At 45.1% G+C, this 22,990-nt stretch overlaps 1 protein-coding gene across 1 annotated transcript; it reads right to left on the bottom strand.

Annotated features, from left to right (window-relative positions):
* Positions 1–5,445: 5,445 nt before the first annotated feature.
* LOC110535149 (xin actin-binding repeat-containing protein 1) lies at positions 5,446–19,499 on the bottom strand. The gene is made up of 3 exons (XM_036934644.2): positions 18,847–19,499; positions 11,878–11,925; positions 5,446–11,128 (listed from the first exon to the last, which is right to left on the bottom strand). The coding sequence occupies exon 3, from the start codon at positions 11,126–11,128 to the stop codon at positions 5,867–5,869; it is 5,262 nt and encodes a 1,753-aa protein (XP_036790539.2). The 5' UTR covers positions 11,878–11,925; positions 18,847–19,499; the 3' UTR covers positions 5,446–5,866.
* Between the last annotated feature and the right edge of the window lie 3,491 nt (positions 19,500–22,990).

Genomic DNA, 22,990 nt, shown 5'->3' on the forward strand with positions numbered 1-22,990 from the left:
TATATGTTTGTATAAATCACTGCTTCGGTTCCAAATACATTTCCTTTACTTTTTTACGTTTGGATTATGTGTGTATTGTTATTGTATTGCTAGATATTGCTGCATTGTTGGAGCTACAGTAGACTGTTGGAGCAGACTGTTGGAGCTACAGTAGACTGTTGGAGCAGACTGTTGGAGCTACAGTAGACTGTTGGAGCAGACTGTTGGAGCTACAGTAGACTGTTGGAGCTACAGTAGACTGTTGGAGCAGACTGTTGGAGCTACAGTAGACTGTTGGAGCTACAGGAGACTGTTGGAGCTACAGTAGACTGTTGGAGCTACAGTAGACTGTTGGAGCTACAGTAGACTGTTGGAGCTACAGTGGACTGTTGGAGCAGACTGCTGAAGTTACAGTAGACTGTTTGAGCTGCAGTAGACTGTTGGAGCTACAGTAGACTGTTGGAGCTACAGTAGACTGTTGGAGCTACAGTAGACTGTTGGAGCTACTGTAGACTGTTGGAGCTACTGTAGACTTTTGGATCAGAATGTTGGAGCTACAGTAGACTGTTGGAGCTACAGTAGACTGTTGGAGCTGGAGCAGACTGTTGGAGCTGGAGCAGACTGTTGGAGTAGACTGTTGGAGCTACAGTAGACTGTTGGAGCAGACTGTTGGAGCTGCAGTAGACTGTTGGAGCTACAGTAGACTTTTGGAGCTACAGTAGACTGTTGAAGCTATAGTAGACTGTTGGAGGAGACTATTGAAGCCACAGTAGACTGTTGAAGCAGACTATTGAAGCTACAGTAGACTGTTGAAGCAGACTATTGAAGCTACAGTAGACTGTTGAAGGAGACTATTGAAGCTACAGTAGACTTTTGGAGCAGACTGTTGGAGCTGCAGTAGACTGTTGGAGCTGCAGTAGACTGTTGGAGCTGCAGTAGACTGTTGGAGCTACAGTAGACTGTTGGAGCTGCAGTAGACTGTTGGAGCTGCAGTAGACTGTTGGAGCTACAGTAGACTATTTGAGCTACATTAGACTGTTGGAACTACAGTAGACTGTTGGAGCAGAATGTTGGAGCTACAGTAGACTTTTGGAGTAGACTGTTGGAGCTACAGTAGACTGTTGGAGGTACAGTAGACTGTTGGAGCTACAGTAGACTGTTGGAGCAGAATATTGGAGCTACAGTAGACTTTTGGAGTAGACTGTTGGAGCTACAGTAGACTGTTGGAGCCAACTGTTGGAGCTGCAGTAGACTGTTGGAGCTACAGTAGACTTTTTGAGCTACAGTAGACTGTTGAAGCAGACTATTTGAGCTACAGTAGACTGTTGGAGCAGACTGTTGGAGCTACAGTAGACTGTTGGAGCAGAATGTTGGAGCTACAGTAGACTTTTGGAGTTACAGTAGACTGTTGGAGTGGGCTGTTGGAGCTACAGTAGACTTTTGGAGTAGACTGTTGGAGCTACAGTAGACTGTTGGAGCCAACTGTTGGAGCTGCAGTAGACTGTTGGAGCTACAGTAGACTTTTTGAGCTACAGTAGACTGTTGAAGCAGACTATTTGAGCTACAGTAGACTGTTGGAGCAGACTGTTGGAGCTACAGTAGACTGTTGGAGCAGAATGTTGGAGCTACAGTAGACTTTTGGAGTTACAGTAGACTGTTGGAGTGGGCTGTTGGAGCTACTGTAGACTGTTGGATCTACTGTAGACTGTATTTAATTGCACCTGTGATAACATCTGCAACACTGTGTACATGACCAATAAACGTTTGATTTGATCTAGAAAAAAAGGTGAAATCACAGTCATTTTGCTGATATGGAAAACTTGAAATGAGAATCCTGTTTGGGATCATCCGTTTGTCTCTCAGTAATCATTAATAACATTTGTCTGTAATTGCTTCTATAAAGTTACTACATTACTTTAATGAAATGATAATGCTATAAGAACACTTTATATATGCACGTGTCTGTGTTGTCATGTGTCTGTGTGGTCACTAAACTCACCATCAAGGAGCTCTATATGACGTCGGACCAGCTAGACCCCAGCGTCTCATTGGTTCTCTGCAGCCAGCGGTCTTCGTATTGGTTGTGGCCAAAGCCCTCGTCATAGTTCCCTTTCCTGCTGAACAGCTGCTGCTAGTGGAATACACAGAAGAACTCCCGGGCACAGTGGAGCATAGTTGCTCCTGCTACAACACGTAGACAGACCCACTGCGTCTATTTCCTTAATGGATACATATTTTGCTGATTTGCGTAGTTAATTGTTTAATTCCAGCATTCATGTCCAGGATTGTAATAAACGCCTTAATTTCCTGCTCTGTGTTGTCATTGACACACTGTAGCTAGGCTTCCATTGGAGACAGATTTTAATGTAAATATTCTAATGTCTGTAGAAAACAATATGCACATTTTCATCAAACTGATTTTTTGCGGATAAAAGACTGTGCGTTATGATGTAGTGCATATGAAAATACCTTTTGTTGTTGAATTCCCAGGTACCGAATGAAAAATACAAGTTAAATGGGTTTCCATTGCATTTTTAACTGTACTTATGGATTTGTCACAAAAACTTTAGTGTTTATGTAGAAAATGTGCCCAGTCTGGTCTGCTGCCTGCACTCTAGCCAACAGCTCACACATACAGTGCAGATAGGCAACCTACGTTGAGATTATTATGGATAAGAGCAATATTATTTGTATTTGTCAAACTGCAGCCAAGCATCGATCATCATGTCACCAGACTAAGACCCTGAATATTTATTGGAAAGGAGCATCAAGCTCATCACCGTGCACTTTCACCACCCTGTGAAGTACATCATCATTTATTTCATCTAATAATCTAATCTCATAAACTCCACATTGACTTCTGTATTATGGTTATTATGTCAATATTTGCTTTCCATCCCAATTTCTCACGTAATTAAACAAACAAATTGTCTGTCTGCAATTATAACATTGTACCAGCCTTTTTCATGTTTCCATCAGCCCGGATGTGACTTTTTTCACGAGTCATGTAATTCATCTGAATGAAATAGGTTGACTGAAACAAAGGTTTGTGTCACGTTTCTCTTGTCTTAGTAGCCTCTATATTTCCTGCAGTTCCTACCTTCACCGGTCATAATCTGGGGGTTTGTACTCAGAAAGTTGTTGACTGTTTTTGTACTTGCCAGTTAAGGTAGCAGTTCTCAGCTGTTAGCAGCCAATGACTAGCGGTTTCGCTGTGACGATAAAAACGTATGACAACCATATGTATTCAGATTCATTACCAAATTACTTAATGTAACAAATCAAACATTAAACCTCATAAATAATTCATGGCAATTCATGGTAGCCCCCTAAACTATTTTTTTTATATCAGGCATTTATTTAAAACAGGCGTTAATTTGCTGAAATGTGTCCTGTTGACCAGCTATTAAAAGGGCCATTTGAGACTCTTCGTTCAAAGTTTTACGGGAAACATCATTTTAATAAGAGTTTGATTCCCACTTCACAAGTGACTTGTGTGAATTTCCATTCATCAAGGATATGGTGATGGATAGGTTTGATTGGTTAACACTGTTGAGCAGATCTCATTGTCTCTCGCCTTTTCTGAGTGCATACAGCAGAAACTCTTGTTGTGATATATGCATTTTTCTGATTTTCTCCATGAACTGGTTTCAGGCAGGATGAACACATGTCCTGTTTAGAGATGGTGGGACAGGGAGTACAGTGTATTAAGTTATCGTCATTTTGCAACCCTAGATACAGTTGAAGTCGAAAGTTTACATACACTTGGGTTGGAGTCATTAAAACTCCCTATTCAACCACTACGCAAATATCTTGTTAACAAACTATAGTTTTGGCAAGTCAGTTAGGACATCTACTTTGTGCAAGACACAAGTAATTTTTCCGACAATTGTTTACAGACAGATTATTTCACTTATAATTCAATGTATCACAATTCCAGTGGGTCAGAAGTGTACATACACTAAGTTGACTGTGCCTTTAAACAGCTTGGAAAATTCTAGAAAATTATGTCATCGCTGTAGAAGCTTCTGATAGGCTAATTGACATAATTTGAGTCAATTGGAGGTGTACCTGTGGATGTATTTCAAGGCCTACCTTCAAACTCAGTGCTTATTTGCTTGACATGATGGGAAAATCAAAAGAAATCAGCCAAGACCTCAGAAGAAAAAATGGTATACCTCCACAAGTCTGGTTAATCCTTGGGAGCAATTTCCAAATGCCTGAAGGTACCACGTTCATTTGTACAAACAACAGTACGCAAGTATAAACACCATGGGAACACGCAGCCGTCATACCGCTCAGGAAGGAGACACATTCTGTCTCCTAGAGATGAACGTACTTTGGTGCGAAAGGGTCAAATTAATCCCAGAACAACAGCAAAGGACCTTGTGAAGATGCTGGAGGAAACAAGTACAAAAGTATCTATATTCACAGTAAAACAGGTCCTATATCGCTTTAACCTGAAAGGCCGCTCAGCAAGGAAGAAGCCACTGTTCCAAAACCGCCATAAAAAAAACCAGACTACGGTTTGCAACTGCACAAAGGGACAAAGATCTTACTTTTTGGAGAAATGTCCTCTGGTCTGATGAAACAAAAATAGAACTGTTTGGCCATAATGACCATCGTTATGTTTGGAGGAAAAAGGGGAGGCTTGCAACCCGAAGAGCACCATCCCAACCGTGAAGCACGGGGATGGCAGCATCATGTTGTGGGGGAGCTTTGCTGCAGGAGGGACTGGTGCACTTCACAAAATAGATGGCATCATGAGGCGAGACAATTATGTGGATATATTGAAGCAACATCTCAAGACATCAGTCAGGAAGTTAAAGCTTGGTCGCAAATGGGTCTTCCAAATGGACAATGACCCCAAGCACACTTCCAAAGTTGTGGCAAAATGGCTTAAGGACAACAAAGTCAAGGTATTGACTTGGCCATCACAAAGCCCTGACCTCAATACTATAGAAAATGTGTGGGCAGAACTAAAAAAGTGTGTGAGAGCAAGGAGGCCTACAAACCTGACTCAGTTACATCAGCTCTGTCAGGTGGAATGGGACAAAATGTTAAATGACTGAAAACAATGAATGTCCTCTTTGAATTTCATCTCATGTTAAATGACTGAAAACAATGAATGTCCTCTATGAATTTCATCTCATGTTAATTGACTGAAAACAATGAATGTCCTCTGAATTTCATCTCATGTTTAATGACTGAAAACAATTCATGTACTCTGAATTTCATCTCATGTTTAATGACTGAAAACAATGAAGGGCCTCTGAATTTCATCTCGTGTTTTTGTTATATTTGGAAAGAGGAAAGAAAGAGTTCTGACTCTTATTGCAGTTGTAGCTTTGGCAAGAACAACTCCTCAGGGAGAGGGGCGAGGTGTGTGTGTGTGTGTGGGCTGGGGGGAGATCCAGATTGTTGTTGATAAGCAGGACAGATAATAGGCAGCTGAACAAGAGAATATACAAACAACATTTTATTACAATTCTATCCAAACAAATGTTTCATGAAATCACACACTTTAAAAAATCTTGTCTTCCTGACTGTCATTTTTTTTATTTTATTTTTTTTAACCTGAAGTGTCCTTTCTCATTCATTCAAACAGTTTATAAGATATGCCATTTTAGCCAACGCGACTTGAGTAGATACATTTTTGTATGGGTGGCCCCAGCGGGAATCGAACCCACTGCCCTTGCCGTTGCAAGCACCATTTTTAAAAAGGCGGTGACGGTTTGTTGATAGGCAAGATGACCTTGACCTACCCAATACCTGGTTGGACTGGTGGTCACTACCTAACCCCTGGGAGAGGTGCTGGTGTCTGCTGAATCACCACAGTGAATGTCTTGGTGGAGAAGACCTTTTTGCCAAACTGATCTGTCTTCTCCTAGTTCTCCCTAACTGTCTTAGTGTCGACGACCTCACTCCACTCTGGGGCTATCTTCACTTCGAGTACGCTGACCTGATGTTTCTGATTGAGAGGGCTTCTGCTACAAGGGCTACCAGAAGGGCGACACTTCAGGCTGAGCTGACAGGCTGAGCACAGTGGAGGCTGCAGGGAGGACTTTTGTCTGGCTGCAGAAACCTTCTGTCTGTCTTCTGACTCCTGCTTGGCTGCAGACTCCTGTTGTCTGGCTGCAGAACCCTTCTGTCTGTCTGCAGACTTCTGTTGTCTGTCTTCTGACTCCTGCTTGGTTACAGACTGGATGGAGATGAAGGAGGATGGAGGACTGCTCTGGGACTTAATGACAGGTCCCTCATCAGCTGGCAGACCTGGGTCTCTTTGTGTCTTAGTGGTAGGGCTGTCCTTTCCCTGGGCCGTCTTAGCTCTGCTGCTGGAGCCGGTACTGATAGTGCTGATGTTGCTAGTGGAGCCTTGGGTCTGGGCTGCTGTCCCCTTTAGGGACTCCTGGGCTGCTGTCCCCTTTAGGGACTCCTGGGCTGCTGTCCCCTTTAGGGACTCCTTAAACAGGCCAGACAGAACAGTGATATCAGAGTCTGACTTAAGAGTGGACACAGAGTACAAAGCCTTCTTAATGGCCACTTCTATGTCCATCAGTCTGGCTAAAGTCTGCTCCTTCAGGTTCATGATCTCCTCACTTGCTCTCTCCAGATTTCCGAACACAAGAGCCATGGAGGACATTGAGGTCTCAGTATCATCTTTCAGCGTCTCTGATCTCTTCACTTCTGAGATATTCTGTTCCACCTTGGTCTGTTGTTGTTGTTTACGTTGTCTCTTGTCTCTTGGGGCAACGACCCAGTCAGGTATATTCTCAAATATTTTCCTGAGGGCCCTGACGTCCACCTGTCTGGTGTCTTCCTCCACCTCCTCCACCCAGGTCAAGATCTCTTTCAGCTCCTCCTGCTTCCTCAGGTTGTCAAAGATCTCCATGGCCATGGTCACGTTACCCCTCATGATCTTATCCATGTGGACCGACAGCCTCTGGCCACGCTCATCCTCTGTCTCTGCTTTCATCTCCGCTTTCTTCTCCCTCATTACCACTGTGTTTTCCTTCTCTTCTTTCTGGATGTTGTTCTCTGGGTTACTGCATGGTTGAGGCTGAGAAGGGTCACTGGCTTGCTGTCCCACAGCAGTGTGTGTAACTGGGAGAGAGGTGTGTTTCTGGTTCTCTTCACTCTGGGTCATCTTCACGTGTTTAGGTTTCACAGGGGCTTTACTCTTCCCTCCAAAGTTCTGAAGTGCTGCTTGAAACCCTATGAAGTCCTCATTGACCTTCTCTTTGTCCTTTAGGGCCCCCTGGGGTCCCTGTCTCTGCTCTGTAGGAGTCCTTTCTTGTGGTGACTTAGTGTTGCTCTCCTCCACTGGAACCAAGTTAAAACTAGTCTGTCTCTGAGGGATGACCTCAGACCCTTGACCTTCCTGGTTTAATGTAATTTCCTCATTGAGTTGGGTTGCATCACCAGTGTGTTGGGTGGCCTCGGCAGCCTCAGTATCAGCTGTTCCTACTGAGCTCCCAGCTGGCCTCTCAGATACGTACCTACTCTGTTGTGCCTCTGGAACACTATCTGTCTGTTGTAAGCCTCTGCAAAGGGCATCTGCGTAGGACTTTGGTTTGATAGTGAATGTTTGGGGAGGTTGCTCTTCTTTTGATTGACTTTTAGTTGATTTCTTTGATTCCTTTGATTTGGTTGATTCTTTTGATTGAGTTTTGGTTGATTCTTTCTGTTGACATTTAGTTGATTCTTTTGTTTGACTTTTGGTTGACTCTTTTGTTTGACTTTTGGTTGACTCTTTCAGTTGAGTACTGTTAGTACTAGCAATACTAGAAATACTACTAGTAGTTCTTATAGAAATTGTGTGGCTGTCACTGATATCTACCTCTGTCTCTGTTGACTGACTAGCTGTGCTTCCTGTCATCTGACCTGGTTTAAGAGGAACTGCTGGTTTCGGCAGAAGACCTGGTTTAGGAGGAACTGCTGGTTTCGGCAGAAGACCTGGTTTTGGGCCAACAGGTCTTTTCTTTTTCTTTGAGGGAGCTAGAGATTGAGAGCCAGTCTGAGATTCATGTTTCAAAGTGGAGGCTGTAGCTAGTTTATTTGTGGTTTGGTCTGGGCTGGGGGGGTTTGCAGTTGCTACTCTCAGCTCCTTGGTGGCCACCTGTTCTCCTTCACTCATCGCTACTGAAGAGAATGGTTGAGCTTCAGTCAGAAATCCAGTCTTTAATTCACTGTGTTTTGGAACATTCCTCATATCAGGTTTCTTCTTTTGGCTTTGAAATGTAGACTTCCCAGAGTTCCTGTATATCACGGCAGCCTCGAAGTCTCCTTGGCTGACGTTAACGCCGCTAGTCTTCTCTAAAGAATGAAGCGCTGCCTGTAGATTACCTCTCAGTACCTCCTCCTTCTCCTCTTCCTCCTCCTCCTCTGTTGTAGCACTCTGTAACGACTTCATGGCAGATTTTAAGTGTCCTCTCTGGACCACGTCAGTGCCCTCTAGGACCTCCACACTCAAGGCTTCTGCATTTTGTAGTTCTTCAGAAGACGTAGCAGCACAGCTAGCCTCTTCGGTCTTGAGGCGGCAGGGTGTAGGTTCATGTTCTGAGGTGATAGAGGAGTGGGATGTGGAGATCTTTATAACAGAATTACAGCTGGTCTCTTCCTTCTGCACAGAGGTCTGCTGGACATCTACTACAATGTCACTGCTCTTCACAGAGATGGCTTGTCCTTCACTCATCACTACTGAAGGGGCTGGTTGAGCTTCAGTCAGAGTCCCAGTCTTTACTTCACTGTGTTGGGGAGCATACCTCACATTAGTCTTCTTCTTATGGCTTCCTTTCTGAGATTTTGGAGATTTCCTGCAGATCATGGCAGCCTCGAAGTCTCCTTGGCTGACATTAACGCCACTAGTCTTCTCCAGAGATTGGAGCGCTGCCTGTACATTACCTCTCACTACCTCCTCCTCCTCCTCCTGGTGCTGCTCTGTGGATGTCTGGGATGTGGAGGTCTTTATAACAGAATCAGAGCACGTCTCTATCTTCTCCACAGAGGTGTGCTGGTCCTGTACTCTTGCTTTAGAGGTCTTCTCTGCCTTAGTCTCGTTCTGTTGGGCACAGCTCTGGTTGGCTAAGAAGATGTTCTTAAGGACTATATCCGGATCATTCTGCTCCACCTGATCCTCTGGTTGGTGTTGTTGATTATGTATCTTTGGCTCCGTGAAGACACCTGTTACAACATCAGTCCGAAGTGGGAGTTCCTTCTCCTCTGGCTGGACCTGCAAGGTTTTCAGATACTCCAGATCTCCCTTTTCAATGCAGCTCCTGAATAACTTGACATTCCCCATGACATTGACCTCATGTTTGTAAGTGGCTGGGGCTGAGTGGTCCTGACTGGTGGCCAATAGACAGCTGATGGTTGACTTCACATCGCCTCTCCTTACTTCACCAGTCTCAGTTTTAATCTCATCGCCTGCAGCAATGTCTAGGACGTTGGTCTCCGTCCTCTGTTCCTGTGGGGGATAGTACCTCTCCACCTCTTCTTCAGAATTGTTGTACAGGGAGTAAACGGTGACCTCAGTCTGTCCCTGACCGTCCTCCTGTATAACTACTCCTTTCCTCAGAGAGCTGTCCTGACTGAGGATGTCCTCAATGAGCTGGACAACGTTAGCTGTTCTGAACTCTTTATCTTGGTTTGAAGCCAGACGTACCTGATGGAAAGGTACCATCACCATGGTAACCTCCACGTTCCTCTTCGCGTCCTCCTTCAGGTAAACCACCTGAGGCTTAAGGGTTGCCCGGGGTAACAGCTGGAGTATAAAATTCTTAACCCTGCCCTCAGCCACCTTTTCCTGTTCTATCTCTGGTCTCAGACCGGGGGTCAGCCTGTACCTAGCCTTCTGACCACTTCCTGTCTCGCTAGCCTTGATGATGGATCCGTGGGAGTGGAGGGCGTTGAAGTGATAGAGAGAGTTCAATGTCTCGTTGATGCTCTCTGTCACCATCTCCATCTCCTCTCTGTTATGGTGGTTAATCAGGTCGAACAGAGTGGACTCAAACAATTGAGCTCTGTTCCTTACGTTAGCCACTAACTCTAACATGTCCTCCTGGACCCTTCTATCAGGAGCTAGGTCGCCTGGGAGTGAACTAGTGTTCTGGGGCTTTGGTTCCTGCATATGTGATGGTTTTCCAGTTTTATTTATTGCTTGGTTTTCAAGCAGAGAAGTACACGGATACTTTGGAATTCTTGGACTAGTTTCAACATCTGCGTTTGAAACACACTGTGACTTTCTCTCAAAGACTTGTTTGACTGTGGAGAACCCTTCATGCTGTGGCTGAACCTCAGTGTCTGCACTATTAGCACCGGCACCCAGATCTTCTCCCTCAGACTGAGAACTCACATCAAGATTTTTAAAACAAATTTGGCTTTTGATCCCTTTCTGATCTGTCTTACTGCTTCCTGTCTCAAACACTTGTTTTCTCTTCTGAACAGCTCCCCTCTCATCCTCTGACACGATAACCTTGTTCAGGGTCACGTCCTCCTGGTTGGCCCTCAGGGTGTCGACTTGCTGGCTCTCAAACAGCCTCCTAGCAGACTGGACGTCCAACCTGACCATCTCCTCCTCCTCACACTCAGTAAGTTCCCCATGAATAGCATCAGTCCTCTCCACCTGGTCTGTGGTTTCTTTAACCCTCTCCTCCTGAAGGTTCTGGTTATACCATGGCTGTTCAAACAAAGCTGATGTTCTCTTCACGTCTCCCCAAACACCAACACCAGCCCCAACTCTATTCCCGGCCCCCTCCGCGATGTGCATTTTAGAAGTGTGGGGATCCACAGTATTGCTCTGTACACAGTTCTCGAATATCAACCGCCTGGACAGGACCTCTCCCTCGTATCCGGTCTCGCCAGCTATCGGCTGGGTTTCTAAACACAGCACTTCAGCCAGCTCCTGATCCACCACCCCATCTAGGCTTTCCAGGCTCCTCAGCTCCGGGTGGGTGTGCTTCAGGAGCCTCCGCAGCTCAACTTTCTGTCGCTGTTGGTACAATGCTGACAATGCCTCTTTGGAAGGAAGAGTGGGAGAGGCGATGGATGGCTGGGTGGATGTTCTCACAGTGGGTCCTGCCTCTTGGTGAAGTCTGGATGGACCAGGTTGAAGAAGACCATCTTTCCTCTGTTGGCTAACCTCTGCCATCTTAGATGGAAAGCAAAAGGGGATATTGTTGTCATTGTCTCCATTGAGGGAAGTACCAATTCAAAGAAAACCATGCGCAGAGAGGACAGCCATGCTTGAAGGGGTTTATACATTACCGTTGGTCAGCTTGCAAACAGCTTTCCATAAACCAAGTTGCATTCTACATTTTACTCATTTAGCAGACGCTCTTATCCAGAGCGACATTCAAGGCCACATCGACAGATCTTTCACCTAGGGGATTTGAACCAGCAACCTTTAGATTACTGACCCTTAACCGCTAGGCTACCTGCTGCCCATTCTATTAGCTGAACTCCAAATATTCTATAAGCTCAACTCCAAAAATTATGTTTGCTGAACTCAAAACATTTTGTTAGCTTAACTCCAGAACAATGTTTTTGCTGAACTCCAAATATTCTATAAGCTCAACTCCAAAAATTATGTTTGCTGAACTCAAAACATTTTGTTAGCTTAACTCCAGAACAATGTGTTTGCTGAACTCCAAAACAATCCGTGCCATAAGTCACAGTCCTCGGAGAAAGGAGACATGTCCACATTCTTCAATGTTTGTATTGTTATGGTTATATTGCCATGTTATCCCCTGAATAACAGCAACAACAAGAACAACATCCACAACAACCCACCGTTAACTGCAAGCAAAACAAACAATCCTTGTAAAACACACCTTGCACTTTGCCATGCCAACTCTGGGAGTTTATGAACACAATATGACTCCAGTTTCCTCTGCCTACCTTGGATGGTTTCCCTCCTCTCTTGGTTGGAGAGGATGGATCTTGAGCCTGCAGGAAAAGGATCATTATTTCAGGTCAGACAACCAAGAGAATTCTCTTTGGTTATAGTCACAGCCGTGTATATTCCCCCTCAAGCAGATACCACGACGGCTCTCAAGGAACTACACGGGTCTTTATGCAAACTGGAAACCACATATCCTGAGGCCGCATTAACTGTAGCTAGGGATTTTAACAGAGCTAATTTGAGGAAAACGCTACAGAAGCTCTATCAATACATTGACTGTAGTCCTTGCTTAGGAAAAACACTAGACCACTGCTACTCACCTTTTTGAGATGCTTACAAGGCCCTCCCCACCCTCCCTTTGGCAAATCAGATCATGACTCCATTTTGCTCCTCCCTTCCTATAGGCAGAAACTCAAACAGGAAGTACCCGTGCTAAGGTCTATTCAACGCTGGTCTGACCAAGCGAAATTCATAGTTCAAGATTGTTTTGATCACGCTGACAGATATGTTTTGGGTAGCCTTTGAGAATAACATTGACGTGTTCACAGACACGGTGACTGAGTTCATCAGGAAGTGTGTAGTGGATGTTGTTCCCACGGTGACTATTAAAACCTAACTAAACCAGAAACTATGGATAAATGGTAGCATTTGGGCAAAACTGAAAGCACAAACCACCGCATTTGACCATTGAAAGGTGACTGGAAATATGGTTGAATACAAACATTGTCGTTATTCCCTCCAAAAGGCAATCAAACAGGTAAAACGTCAGAACAGAGTCAAAGTGGAGTCTCAATTCAACGACTCAGACATGAGATGTATGTGGCAGGGTCTACAGATAATCACAGATGACAAAGGGAAAACCAGACACGTCGCGGACACCGACGTCTTGCTTCCGGACAAGCTCAACACCTTCGGCCGCTTTGAGGATAACACTGTGCCAGTGATGCGGCCCTCTCCCAAGGACTGTGGGCTCTCATTCTCCGTGGCCGACGTGAGTAAGACATCTAAGCGTGTTAACCCTCTCAAGGCTACCGGCCCAGATGGTATCCCTATCCGCGTCCTCAGAACATGCGCAGATCACCTGGTTAGAGTGTTTACGGACATATTAAATCTATCTCTATCCCAGTCTGCTGACCCCACTTGCTTCAAGATGTACACCATTGTTCCTGTACCCAAGAAAGCAAAAGTAACTGAACTAAATGACTATTGCCCCGTAGCACTCACTTCTGACATCATAAAGTGCTTTGAGAGGCTAGTTAAGGATAATATCACTTCTACCTTACCTGACACCTTAGACCCACTTCAATTTGCATACCGCCCAAATAGATCCACAGATCTGCAGACTGCCCTAGCCCATCTGGACAAGAGGAATACTTATGTAAGAATGCTGTTCGTTGACTATAGCTCAGCCTTCAACACCATAGTACCCTCCAAGCTCATCATTAAGCTGGAGGCCCTGGGTCTGAACCCCCCCTGTGCAACTGGGTCCTGGAATTCCTGACGGGCCACCCCCAGGTGGTGAAGGTAGGAAGCAACATCTCCACTTCACTGACCCTCAACACTGGGGCCCCACAAGGGTGCGTGCTCAGCCCCCTCCTGTAGTCCCTGTTCACCCGTGACTGCGTGGCCACGCACGCCTCCAACTCAATCATCAAGTTTGCAGACGACACAAAAGTAATGGGCCTGATTACCAACAATGATGAGACAGCCTACAGGGAGGAGGTGAGGGCCCTGGCGGAGTGGTGCCATGAAAATAACCTCTGCCTTAACATCAACAAAACAAAGGAGATGATTGTGGACCTCAGGGAACAACAGATGGAGCACCCCCTGATCCACATTGACGGGACAGTAGTGGAGAAGGTGGAAAGCTTCAAGTTCCTCTGCGTACACATCACTGACAATCTGAAATGGTCCACCCACACAGACAGTGTGGTGAAGAAGGCGCAACAGTGCCTCTTCAACCTCAGGAGGCTGAAGAAATTTGGCTTAGCCCCTAAGACACTCACAAACTTTTACAGATGTACAATTGAGAGCATCCTGTCGGGCTGTATCACCGCCTGGTATGCCAACTGCACTGCCATCAACAGCAGGGCTCTCCAGAGGGTGGTGAGGGCTTACCAACGCATCACCGGGGGCAAACTACCTGCCCTCCAGGACACCTACAGCACCCAATGTCACAGGACGGCCAAAAAGATTTGAAGGGCATCAACAACCCGAGACACGGCCTGTTCCCCCCGGCAACATCCAGAAGGCGAGGTCAGTACAGGTGCATCAAAGCTGGGACAGAGAGACTGAAAAACAGCTTCTATCTCAAGGACATCAGACTGTTAATTAGCCATCACTAGCTGGCTTCCACCCAGTTATTCAACCCTGTACCTTAGAGTCTGCTTCCCTATATACATAGACATGGAATCACTGGCCACTTGAATAATGTTTACATACTGTTTTACTCATTTCATATGTATATACTGTATTCTATTCTACTGTATTTTAGTCTATGCCAACCCGACATTCCTCTTCCTAATATACTTATATATTTCTTAATTCCATTCTTTTACTTTTAGATTTGTGTTTATTGCTGTGAATTGTTAGATACTACTGCACTGTTGGAGCTAGGAACACAAGCATTTTGCTACACCAGCAATAACATCTGCTAAATATGTGTATGTGACCAATAATGTTTAATTTGATTTAGACCATCATAATAACATCTAAATAGAACATCAGACCATCATAATAACATCTAAATAGAACATCAGACCATCATAATAACATCTAAATAGAACATCAGACCATCATAATAACATCTAAATAGAGCATCAGACCATCATAATAACATCTAAATAGAACATCAGACCATCATAATAACATCTAAATAGAACATCAGACCATCATTATAACATCTAAATAGACCATCATAATAACATCTAAATAGAACATCAGACCATCATAATAACATCTACATAGAGGATCAGACCATCATAATAACATCTAAATAGAACATCATAATAACATCTACATAGAGGATCAGACCATCATAATAACATCTAAATAGACCATCATAATAACATCTAAATAGACCATCATAATAACATCTAAATAGAACATCAGACCATCAAAATAACATCTAAATAGAACATCAGACCATCATAATAACATCTAAATAGAACATCAGACCATCATAATAACATCTAAATAGAACATCAGACCATCATAATAACATCTAAATAGAACATCAGACCATCATAATAACATCTAAATAGAACATCAGACCATCATAATAACATCTAAATAGAACATCAGACCATCATAATAACATCTAAATAGAACATCAGACCATCATAATAACATCTAAATAGAACATCAGACCATCATAATAACATCTAAATAGAACATCAGACCATCATAATAACATCTAAATAGAACATCAGACCATCATAATAACATCTAAATAGAACATCAGACCATCATAATAACATCTAAATAGAACATCAGACCATCATAATAACATCTAAATAGAGGATCAGACCATCATAATAACATCTAAATAGAACATCAGACCATCATAATAACATCTAAATAGAACATCAGACCATCATAATAACATCTAAATAGAACATCAGACCATCATTATAACATCTAAATAGACCATCATAATAACATCTAAATAGAACATCAGACCATCATTATAACATCTAAATAGAACATCAGACCATCATAATAACATCTACATAGAGGATCAGACCATCATAATAACATCGAAATAGAACATCATAATAACATCTAAATAGACCATCATAATAACATCTACATAGAGGATCAGACCATCATAATAACATCTAAATAGACCATCATAATAACATCTAAATAGACCATCATAATAACATCTAAATAGAACATCAGACCATCATAATAACATCTAAATAGAACATCAGACCATCATAATAACATCTAAATAGAACATCAGACCATCATAATAACATCTAAATAGAGCATCAGACCATCATAATAACATCTAAATAGAACATCAGACCATCATAATAACATCTAAATAGAACATCAGACCATCATAATAACATCTAAACAGAACATCAGACCATCATAATAACATCTAAATAGAACATCAGACCATTATAATAACATCTAAACAGAGTATATAGGATTTTTAGAAACATTTTGTTGCAGAGGAAATACATGCAATTTTCAGTGCGGCCCTCTGTACCTAGTTGAAGACCGAATACGGCCTGGGGGAAATGTCCCCGTCTTAGCCAATCATAATAACTTCTAAATAGAGATTAGCACCTGTTCTGAAACTATAGTGAACAATTACAGGCCCTCATTCCATATGTCAACTATTTGAGTTTTATTACTATGTAGAGGTGAAGTCAGAAGGTTACATACACCTTAGAAAAATACATTTAAACTCAGTTTTTCACAATTCCTGACATTTAATCCTAGTGAAAATTCCCTGTTTTAGGTCAGTTAGGATCACCACATTTTAAGAATGTGAAATGTCAGAATAAAAGGTAGAGAGAATGATTTATTTCAGCTTTTATTTCTTTCATCACATTCCCAGTGGGTCAGAAGTTTACATACACTCAGTCAGTATTTGGTAGCATTGCCTTAAAATAGTTTAACTTGGGTCAAACGTTTCGTGTAGCCTTCCACAAGCTTCCCACAATAAGTTGGGTGAATTTTGTCCCTTTCCTCCTGACAGAGCTGGTGTAACTGAGTCAGGTTTGTAGGCCTCCTTGGGTGCACACACTTTTTCAGTTCTCCCTACAAATGTTCTATGGGATTGAGGTCAGGGCTTTGTGATGGCCACTCCAATACCTTGAGCTTGTTGTCCTTAAGAAAATTTGCCACAACTTTGGAAGTTTGCTTGGGGTCATTGTCCATTGGTAGACCCATTTGCGACCAAGCATTAACATCCTGACTGATGTCTTGAGATGTTGCTTCAATATTTCCACATAATTTTCCATCCTCATGATGCCATCTATTTTGTGAAGTGCACCAGTCCCTCCTGCAGCAAAGCTCCCCCACAACATGATGCTGCCAACCCTGTGCTTCACGGTTGGGATGGTGTTCTTCGGCTTGCAAGCCTCCCCCTTTTTCCTCCAAACATAACAATGGTCATTATGGCCAAACAGTTATATTTTTGTTTCATCAGACCAGAGGACATTTCTCCAAAAAGTCTGATCTTTGTCCCCATGTGCAGTTGCAACGGTAGTCTGGCTTTTTTATGGCGGTTTTGGAGCAGTGGCTTCTTCCTTGCTGAGCGGCCTTTCAGGTTATGTCGATATTGGACTCGTTTTACTGTGGACATAGATACTTTTGTACCAGTTTCCTCTAGCATCTTCACAAGGTCCTTTGCTGTTGTTCTGGGATTGATTTGCACTTTTCGCACCGAAGTACGTTAATCTCTAGGAGACAGAACGTGTCTCCTTCCTGAGTGAAATAATCTGTTTGTCAGCAATTGTTGTAAAAATTACTTGTGTCATGCACAAAGTAGATATTCTAACCGACTTGCCAAAACTATAGTTTGTTAACAAGAAATGTATGGAGTGGTTGAAAAACAAGTTTTAATGACTCCAACCTTGGTGCATGTAAACTTCCAACCTCAACTGCATGTATAAATTGGAGGCTAAAAGCTGAGGTGCATTATACAGCACATAAAAACACAGAGAAAAAGGAAGTCAGGAAGTAGCAGTCTGTCTTTAGGAGCATTGAGCAGCCTTCAAATCCAATGGGAATGAAACCCACAACAGTATTGTTTGGCGTTTCTAGGGCCATGCTCTTATCCACTGAACCACACAGGACCACATGACAATAGTTATCATTTCTCTGTCAGTAGTCATTACACCGTAACACACTCACTGAGCTGTTCTGTAACAGCTGTCTGTTCTAAATGTACCACTGGGTGAGTGGGAGGACACTGAACGCCTCTGACACAAATACAGATACAGAAGCAGACCAAGGGCCTTGTGATTCACACAGCGGAATCTATAGAAGAATCAGGGCCTTGTGATTCACACAGCAGAATCTATAGAAGAATCAGGGCCTTGTGATTCACACAGCAGAATCTATAGAAGAATCAGGGCCTTGTGATTCACACAGTAGAGCCAATAGAAGAAGCAGGGCCTTGTGATTCACCTTAGAACCTATAGAAGAATCAGGGCCTTGTGATTCACCGTAGAACCTATAGAAGAATCAGGGCCTTGTGATTCACCGTAGAAAATATAGAAAAATCAGGGCCTTGTGATTCACCGTAGAATCTATAGAAGAATCAGGGCCTTGTGATTCACCGTATAAACTATAGAAGAATCAGGGCCTTGTGATTCACCTTAGAACCTATAGAAGAATCAGGGCCTTGTGATTCACTGTAGAACACACCCCTGCCCACATGTACACACCCCTGCCCACATATACACACCCCTGCCCACATACACACACCCCTGCCCACATATACACACCCCTGCCCACATATACACACCCCTGGCCACAAATACACACACCCCTGGCCGCATATACACACACCCCTGCCCACATATACACACCCCTGCCCACATATACACATCCCTGCCCACATATACACACCCCTGCCCACATGTCCACACCCCTGCCCGCATATACACACCCCTGCCCACATATACACACCCCTGCCCACATATACACACCCCTGCCCACATATACACACCCCTGCCCACATATACACACCCCTGCCCACATATACACACCCCTGCCCACATATATAGACCCCTGCCCACATATACACACCCCTGCCCACATGCAGACACCCCTGCCCACATATATAGACCCCTGCCCACATATACACACCCCTGCCCACATGCAGACACCCCTGCCCACATGCACACAAACAAACAAACCTATACATGCTCAATTCTATCTTCACCAAAAATGAATCCACATGATTTTCCTTCATGTTAAACACGCCACGTACTCACAGGGGTAAACTGCTCTCAATCCCTTGTTCCTGACTGTCCTCTGTCCTCTGGGTTTGAAAGTTGAAGGTATGAATGCAACTGCTGCTACGGTCTCTATCTCGCTATAGGACTGGTATCTGAGAGGTTAGCTTTAAATGGTTAGTCTCTCTCTCGCTATAGGACTGGTATCTGAGAGGTTAGCTTTAAATGGTTAGTCTCTCTCCCTCTGTCTCTGTCTGTCTCTGTCTGTCTCTCTCTGTCTCTGTCTCTGTCTCTGTCTCTCTCTCTCTCTCTTTCTCTGTCTCTCTCTCTGCACTTCTTGCTCTCTCTCTATATAAATCTCTCTCTCTCTCTCTCCACCTCTTGCTCTCTCTCTATATACATCTCTCTCTGTCACTGTGTATTCCTGCCTGCTCCAGTGACAGCTGAGCATGTCATCCCAACACTTCCACACTGGAAGAAGGATCTGGTTCCAGGGTCTATTTCTGTCTCTCAGGGCGACTGGCCTAGTATTCTCCCCCCATCTCCCTCCCCTTCCCTCCGCTTCCTCCACTGACCGCCAGCACTATTCCCACACACACTAGCCGGAGTCAATCACAGGCTGGCCCTGTCCACCACAGTGACAGAGCTATCCCCTCTCCTCCTCCTCCCTTCTCCTCCCTGCCGCTCACTTTACCAGTCAGAGTTTTATTTTGGCCTCATGTCCTAGCATAGGACCGCCCACTCTGTGATGTCAGCAGTGTTTACAAGACAGTGAGCCTCAGGTCGTGGTTCATAGGAACACTGGGACCCAAGAGTTTCAAATCAAATCAAATTTTTATTTGTCACATACACATGGTTAGCCAATGTTAATGCGAGTGTAGCGAAATGCTTGTGCTTCTAGTTTCGACAATGCAGTAATAACCAACAAGTAATCTAACCTAACAATTCCACAACTACTACCTTATACACACAAGTGTAAAGGGATAAAGAATATGTACATAAAGTTATATGAATGAGTGATGGTACAGAACAGCATAGGCTAGATGCAGTAGATGGTATCGAGTACAGTATATACATATGAGATGAGTAATGTAGGGTATGTAAACATAAAAGTGGCATAGTTTAAAGTGGCTAGTGATACATGTACAGTGGGGCAAAAAAGTATTTAGTCAGCCTCCAATTGTGCAAGTTCTCCCACTTAAAAAGATGAGAGAGGCCTGTAATTTTCATCATAGGTACACTTCAACTATGACAGACAAAATGAGAAAAAGAAATCCAGAAAATCACATTGTAGGATTTTTAATGAATTTATTTGCAAATTATGGTGCAAAATAAGTATTTGGTCACCTACAAACAAGCAAGATGTCACACCCTGACCATAGTTTGCTTTCTATGTTTCTATGTTTTGGTTGGTCAGGGTGTGATCGGAGTGGGCATTCTATGTTGGATGTCTTGTTTGTCTATTTCTATGTCTGGCCTGATATGGTTCTCAATCAGAGGCAGGTGTTAGTCATTGTCTCTGATTGGGAACCATATTTAGGTAGCCTGGGTTTCACTGTGTGTTTGTGGGTGATTGTTCCTGTCTCTGTGTTTTGCACCAGATAGGGCTGTTTTTGGTTTTCCACGTTTATTGTTTTGTAGTGTTCGTGTTTATCTTTTTGTTATTAAACATGAATCAAAGAAACCACACTGCATTTTGGTCCGCCTCTACTTCACCACAGGAAAACCCTTACAGAATCACCCACCAACCAAGGACCAAGCGGCGTGGTAAACAGAGGCAGCAGCAACAGCAGCAGCAGGAGAAGCGACAGGTGCAGCAGGAGCAACAGCAGCAGCAGCAAAAGCAGTAGCATGAGGAGCTAGCATGGCAGAGCGGCTGGAAGCCCGAGAGGCAGCCCCAAAAATGTATTGGGGGGGGCACAGGGAGAGTGTGGCAGAGTCAGGAATCAGACCTGAGCCAACTCCCCCTGTTTACTGTAAGGAGCCATGGATGGATTTGGAGCTGTCGGCGAAGCTGAGTGCTGAGTCTGAGAGTGTTGAGGATATATTGGACAGAGTAGAGAGAAGGCTGTTGGTTTGGCATAGTAAGCAAGGCATTCGCCCTGAGGTGCGTGTCCTCAGCCCGGTACCACCAGTGCCGGCACCCCGCACCAGGCTGTCTCTCCGTTCCATCAACACAGGTGCTCCCGCCTGTCCGGCGCTACCGGAGTTTCCGCCCCTCAGTCCAGAAGCACCAGCGCCACTCAGTCCAGAGGCGCCAGAGCCCCTCATTCCAGAGGCGCCGCCTGAGCTGTCCGTCTGTCCAGCGCTGCCAGAGCCTACCTCCTCTCCAGCGTTGCCGGAGCTTCCCGTCTGCCCAGCGCCGCCTGAGCTACCAGTCTGCCCAGCACCATCAGCGCCGCCTGAGCCACCCGTCTGCCCAGCGCCGCCTGAGCCACCCGTCTGCCCAGCGCCGCCTGAGCCACCCGTCTGCCCAGCGCCGCCAGTGCCGCCCGTCTGCCCAGCGCCGCCTGTGCCGCCTGTCTGCAAGGAGCCGCCAGTCTGCAAGGGGCCGCCAGTGCCGCCAGTCTGCCAGGAGCCGCCAGTGCCGCCAGTCAGCCAGGAGCCGCCAGTGCCGCCAGTCAGCCAGGAGCCGCCAGTGCCGCCAGTCAGCCAGGAGCCGCCAGTGCCGCCAGTCAGCCAGGAGCCGCCAGTGCCGCCAGTCAGCCAGGAGCCGCCAGTGCCGCCAGTCAGCCAGGAGCCGCCATTGCCGCCAGTCAGCCAGGAGCCGCCAGTCAGCCAGGAGCCGCCAGTGCCGCCAGTCAGCCAGGAGCCGCCAGTCAGCCAGGATCTGCCAGGACAGCCAGTCAGCCAGGATCTGCCAGGACAGCCAGTCAGCCAGGATCTGCCGGAGCCGCCATTCAGCCAGGATCCGCCATTCAGCCAGGATCCGCCATTCAGCCAGGATCCGCCAGAACTGCCAGTGAGCCAGGATCTGCCAGAACCGCCAGTCAGCCAGGATCTGTCGGAACCACCAGTCAGCCAGGATCTGCCAGAACCACCAGCCAGCCAGGATCTGCCAGATCCATCAACCTGCCTGAGCTTCCTCTCAGTCCTGAGCTTCCCCTCAGTCCTGAGCTTCCTCAGTCGTGAGGCACCCCTCAGTCCAGGTGGGCCCTTTGTTGGGGTTAGTTGGCCTGGGTCGGCGGCGAGGGTCGCCAAACAAGGGACGCGAAGGAGGTGGACAGAGACTGTTGGAATAGGTGGGGGGGTACTGTCACGCCCTGGCCTTAGTATTCTGTGTTTTCGTTAGTATTTTGGTGAGGCCAGGGTGTGACATGGGGATTTATGTGGTTTGTTTTGTCTGGGGTTGTTTGTATTTATGGGATTGTGGTTAGAGTAGTACTCTAGGTAAGTCTATGGTTGCCTAGAGTGGTTCTCAATCAGAGGCAGGTGTTTATCGTTGTCTCTGATTGGGAACCATATTTAGGCAGCCATATTCTTTAGGTCTCTTGTGGGTGATTGTTCCTGTCTTTGTGTTTGTGGCACCAGTTAGGACTGTTTCGTTTTTTTTTCACTTTCTTGTTTTGTAGATTGTAGTACTTTCATCTTCATTAAAGATGTACAAAACTAACCACGCTGCATTTTGGTCCGCCTCTCTTTCACCAGAAGAAAACCGTTACACAAGATTTCTGGCTCTCACAGACCTGAGAGGTTTGAGTTTGGAGTTTGACTGTTTGAGGTTGTGGACAGGTGTCTTTTATACTGATAACAAGTTCAAACAGGTGCCATTAATACAGGTAACGAGTGGAGGACAGAGGGGCCTCTTAAAGAAGAAGTTACAGGTCTGTGAGAGCCAGAAATCTTACTTGTTTGTAGGTGACCAAATACAGTCTGATGGCCTTGAGATAGAAACTGTTTTTCAGTCTCTCAGTCCCTGCTTTGATGCACCTGTACTGACCTCGCCTTCTGGATGATAGCAGGGTGAACAGGCAGTGGCTGGGGTTGTTGTTGTCCTTGATGATCTTTATGGCCTTCCTGTGACATCGGGTGGTATAGGTGTCCTGGAGGGCAGGTAGTTTGCCTCCGGTGATGCGTTGTGCATACATGTTTTCAGTGCTGCAGTAGTCAACTACTGATCTGGAGAAAATGATCAACTGCCTCATCTCCCAACTTGATTAATGCAATGCCCTCCTTGGTGGTC

Source organism: Oncorhynchus mykiss, chromosome 11 (genome assembly GCF_057628025.1).
Source record: "Oncorhynchus mykiss isolate SJ-2025 chromosome 11, ASM5762802v1, whole genome shotgun sequence".
NCBI lineage: Eukaryota > Metazoa > Chordata > Actinopteri > Salmoniformes > Salmonidae > Oncorhynchus > Oncorhynchus mykiss.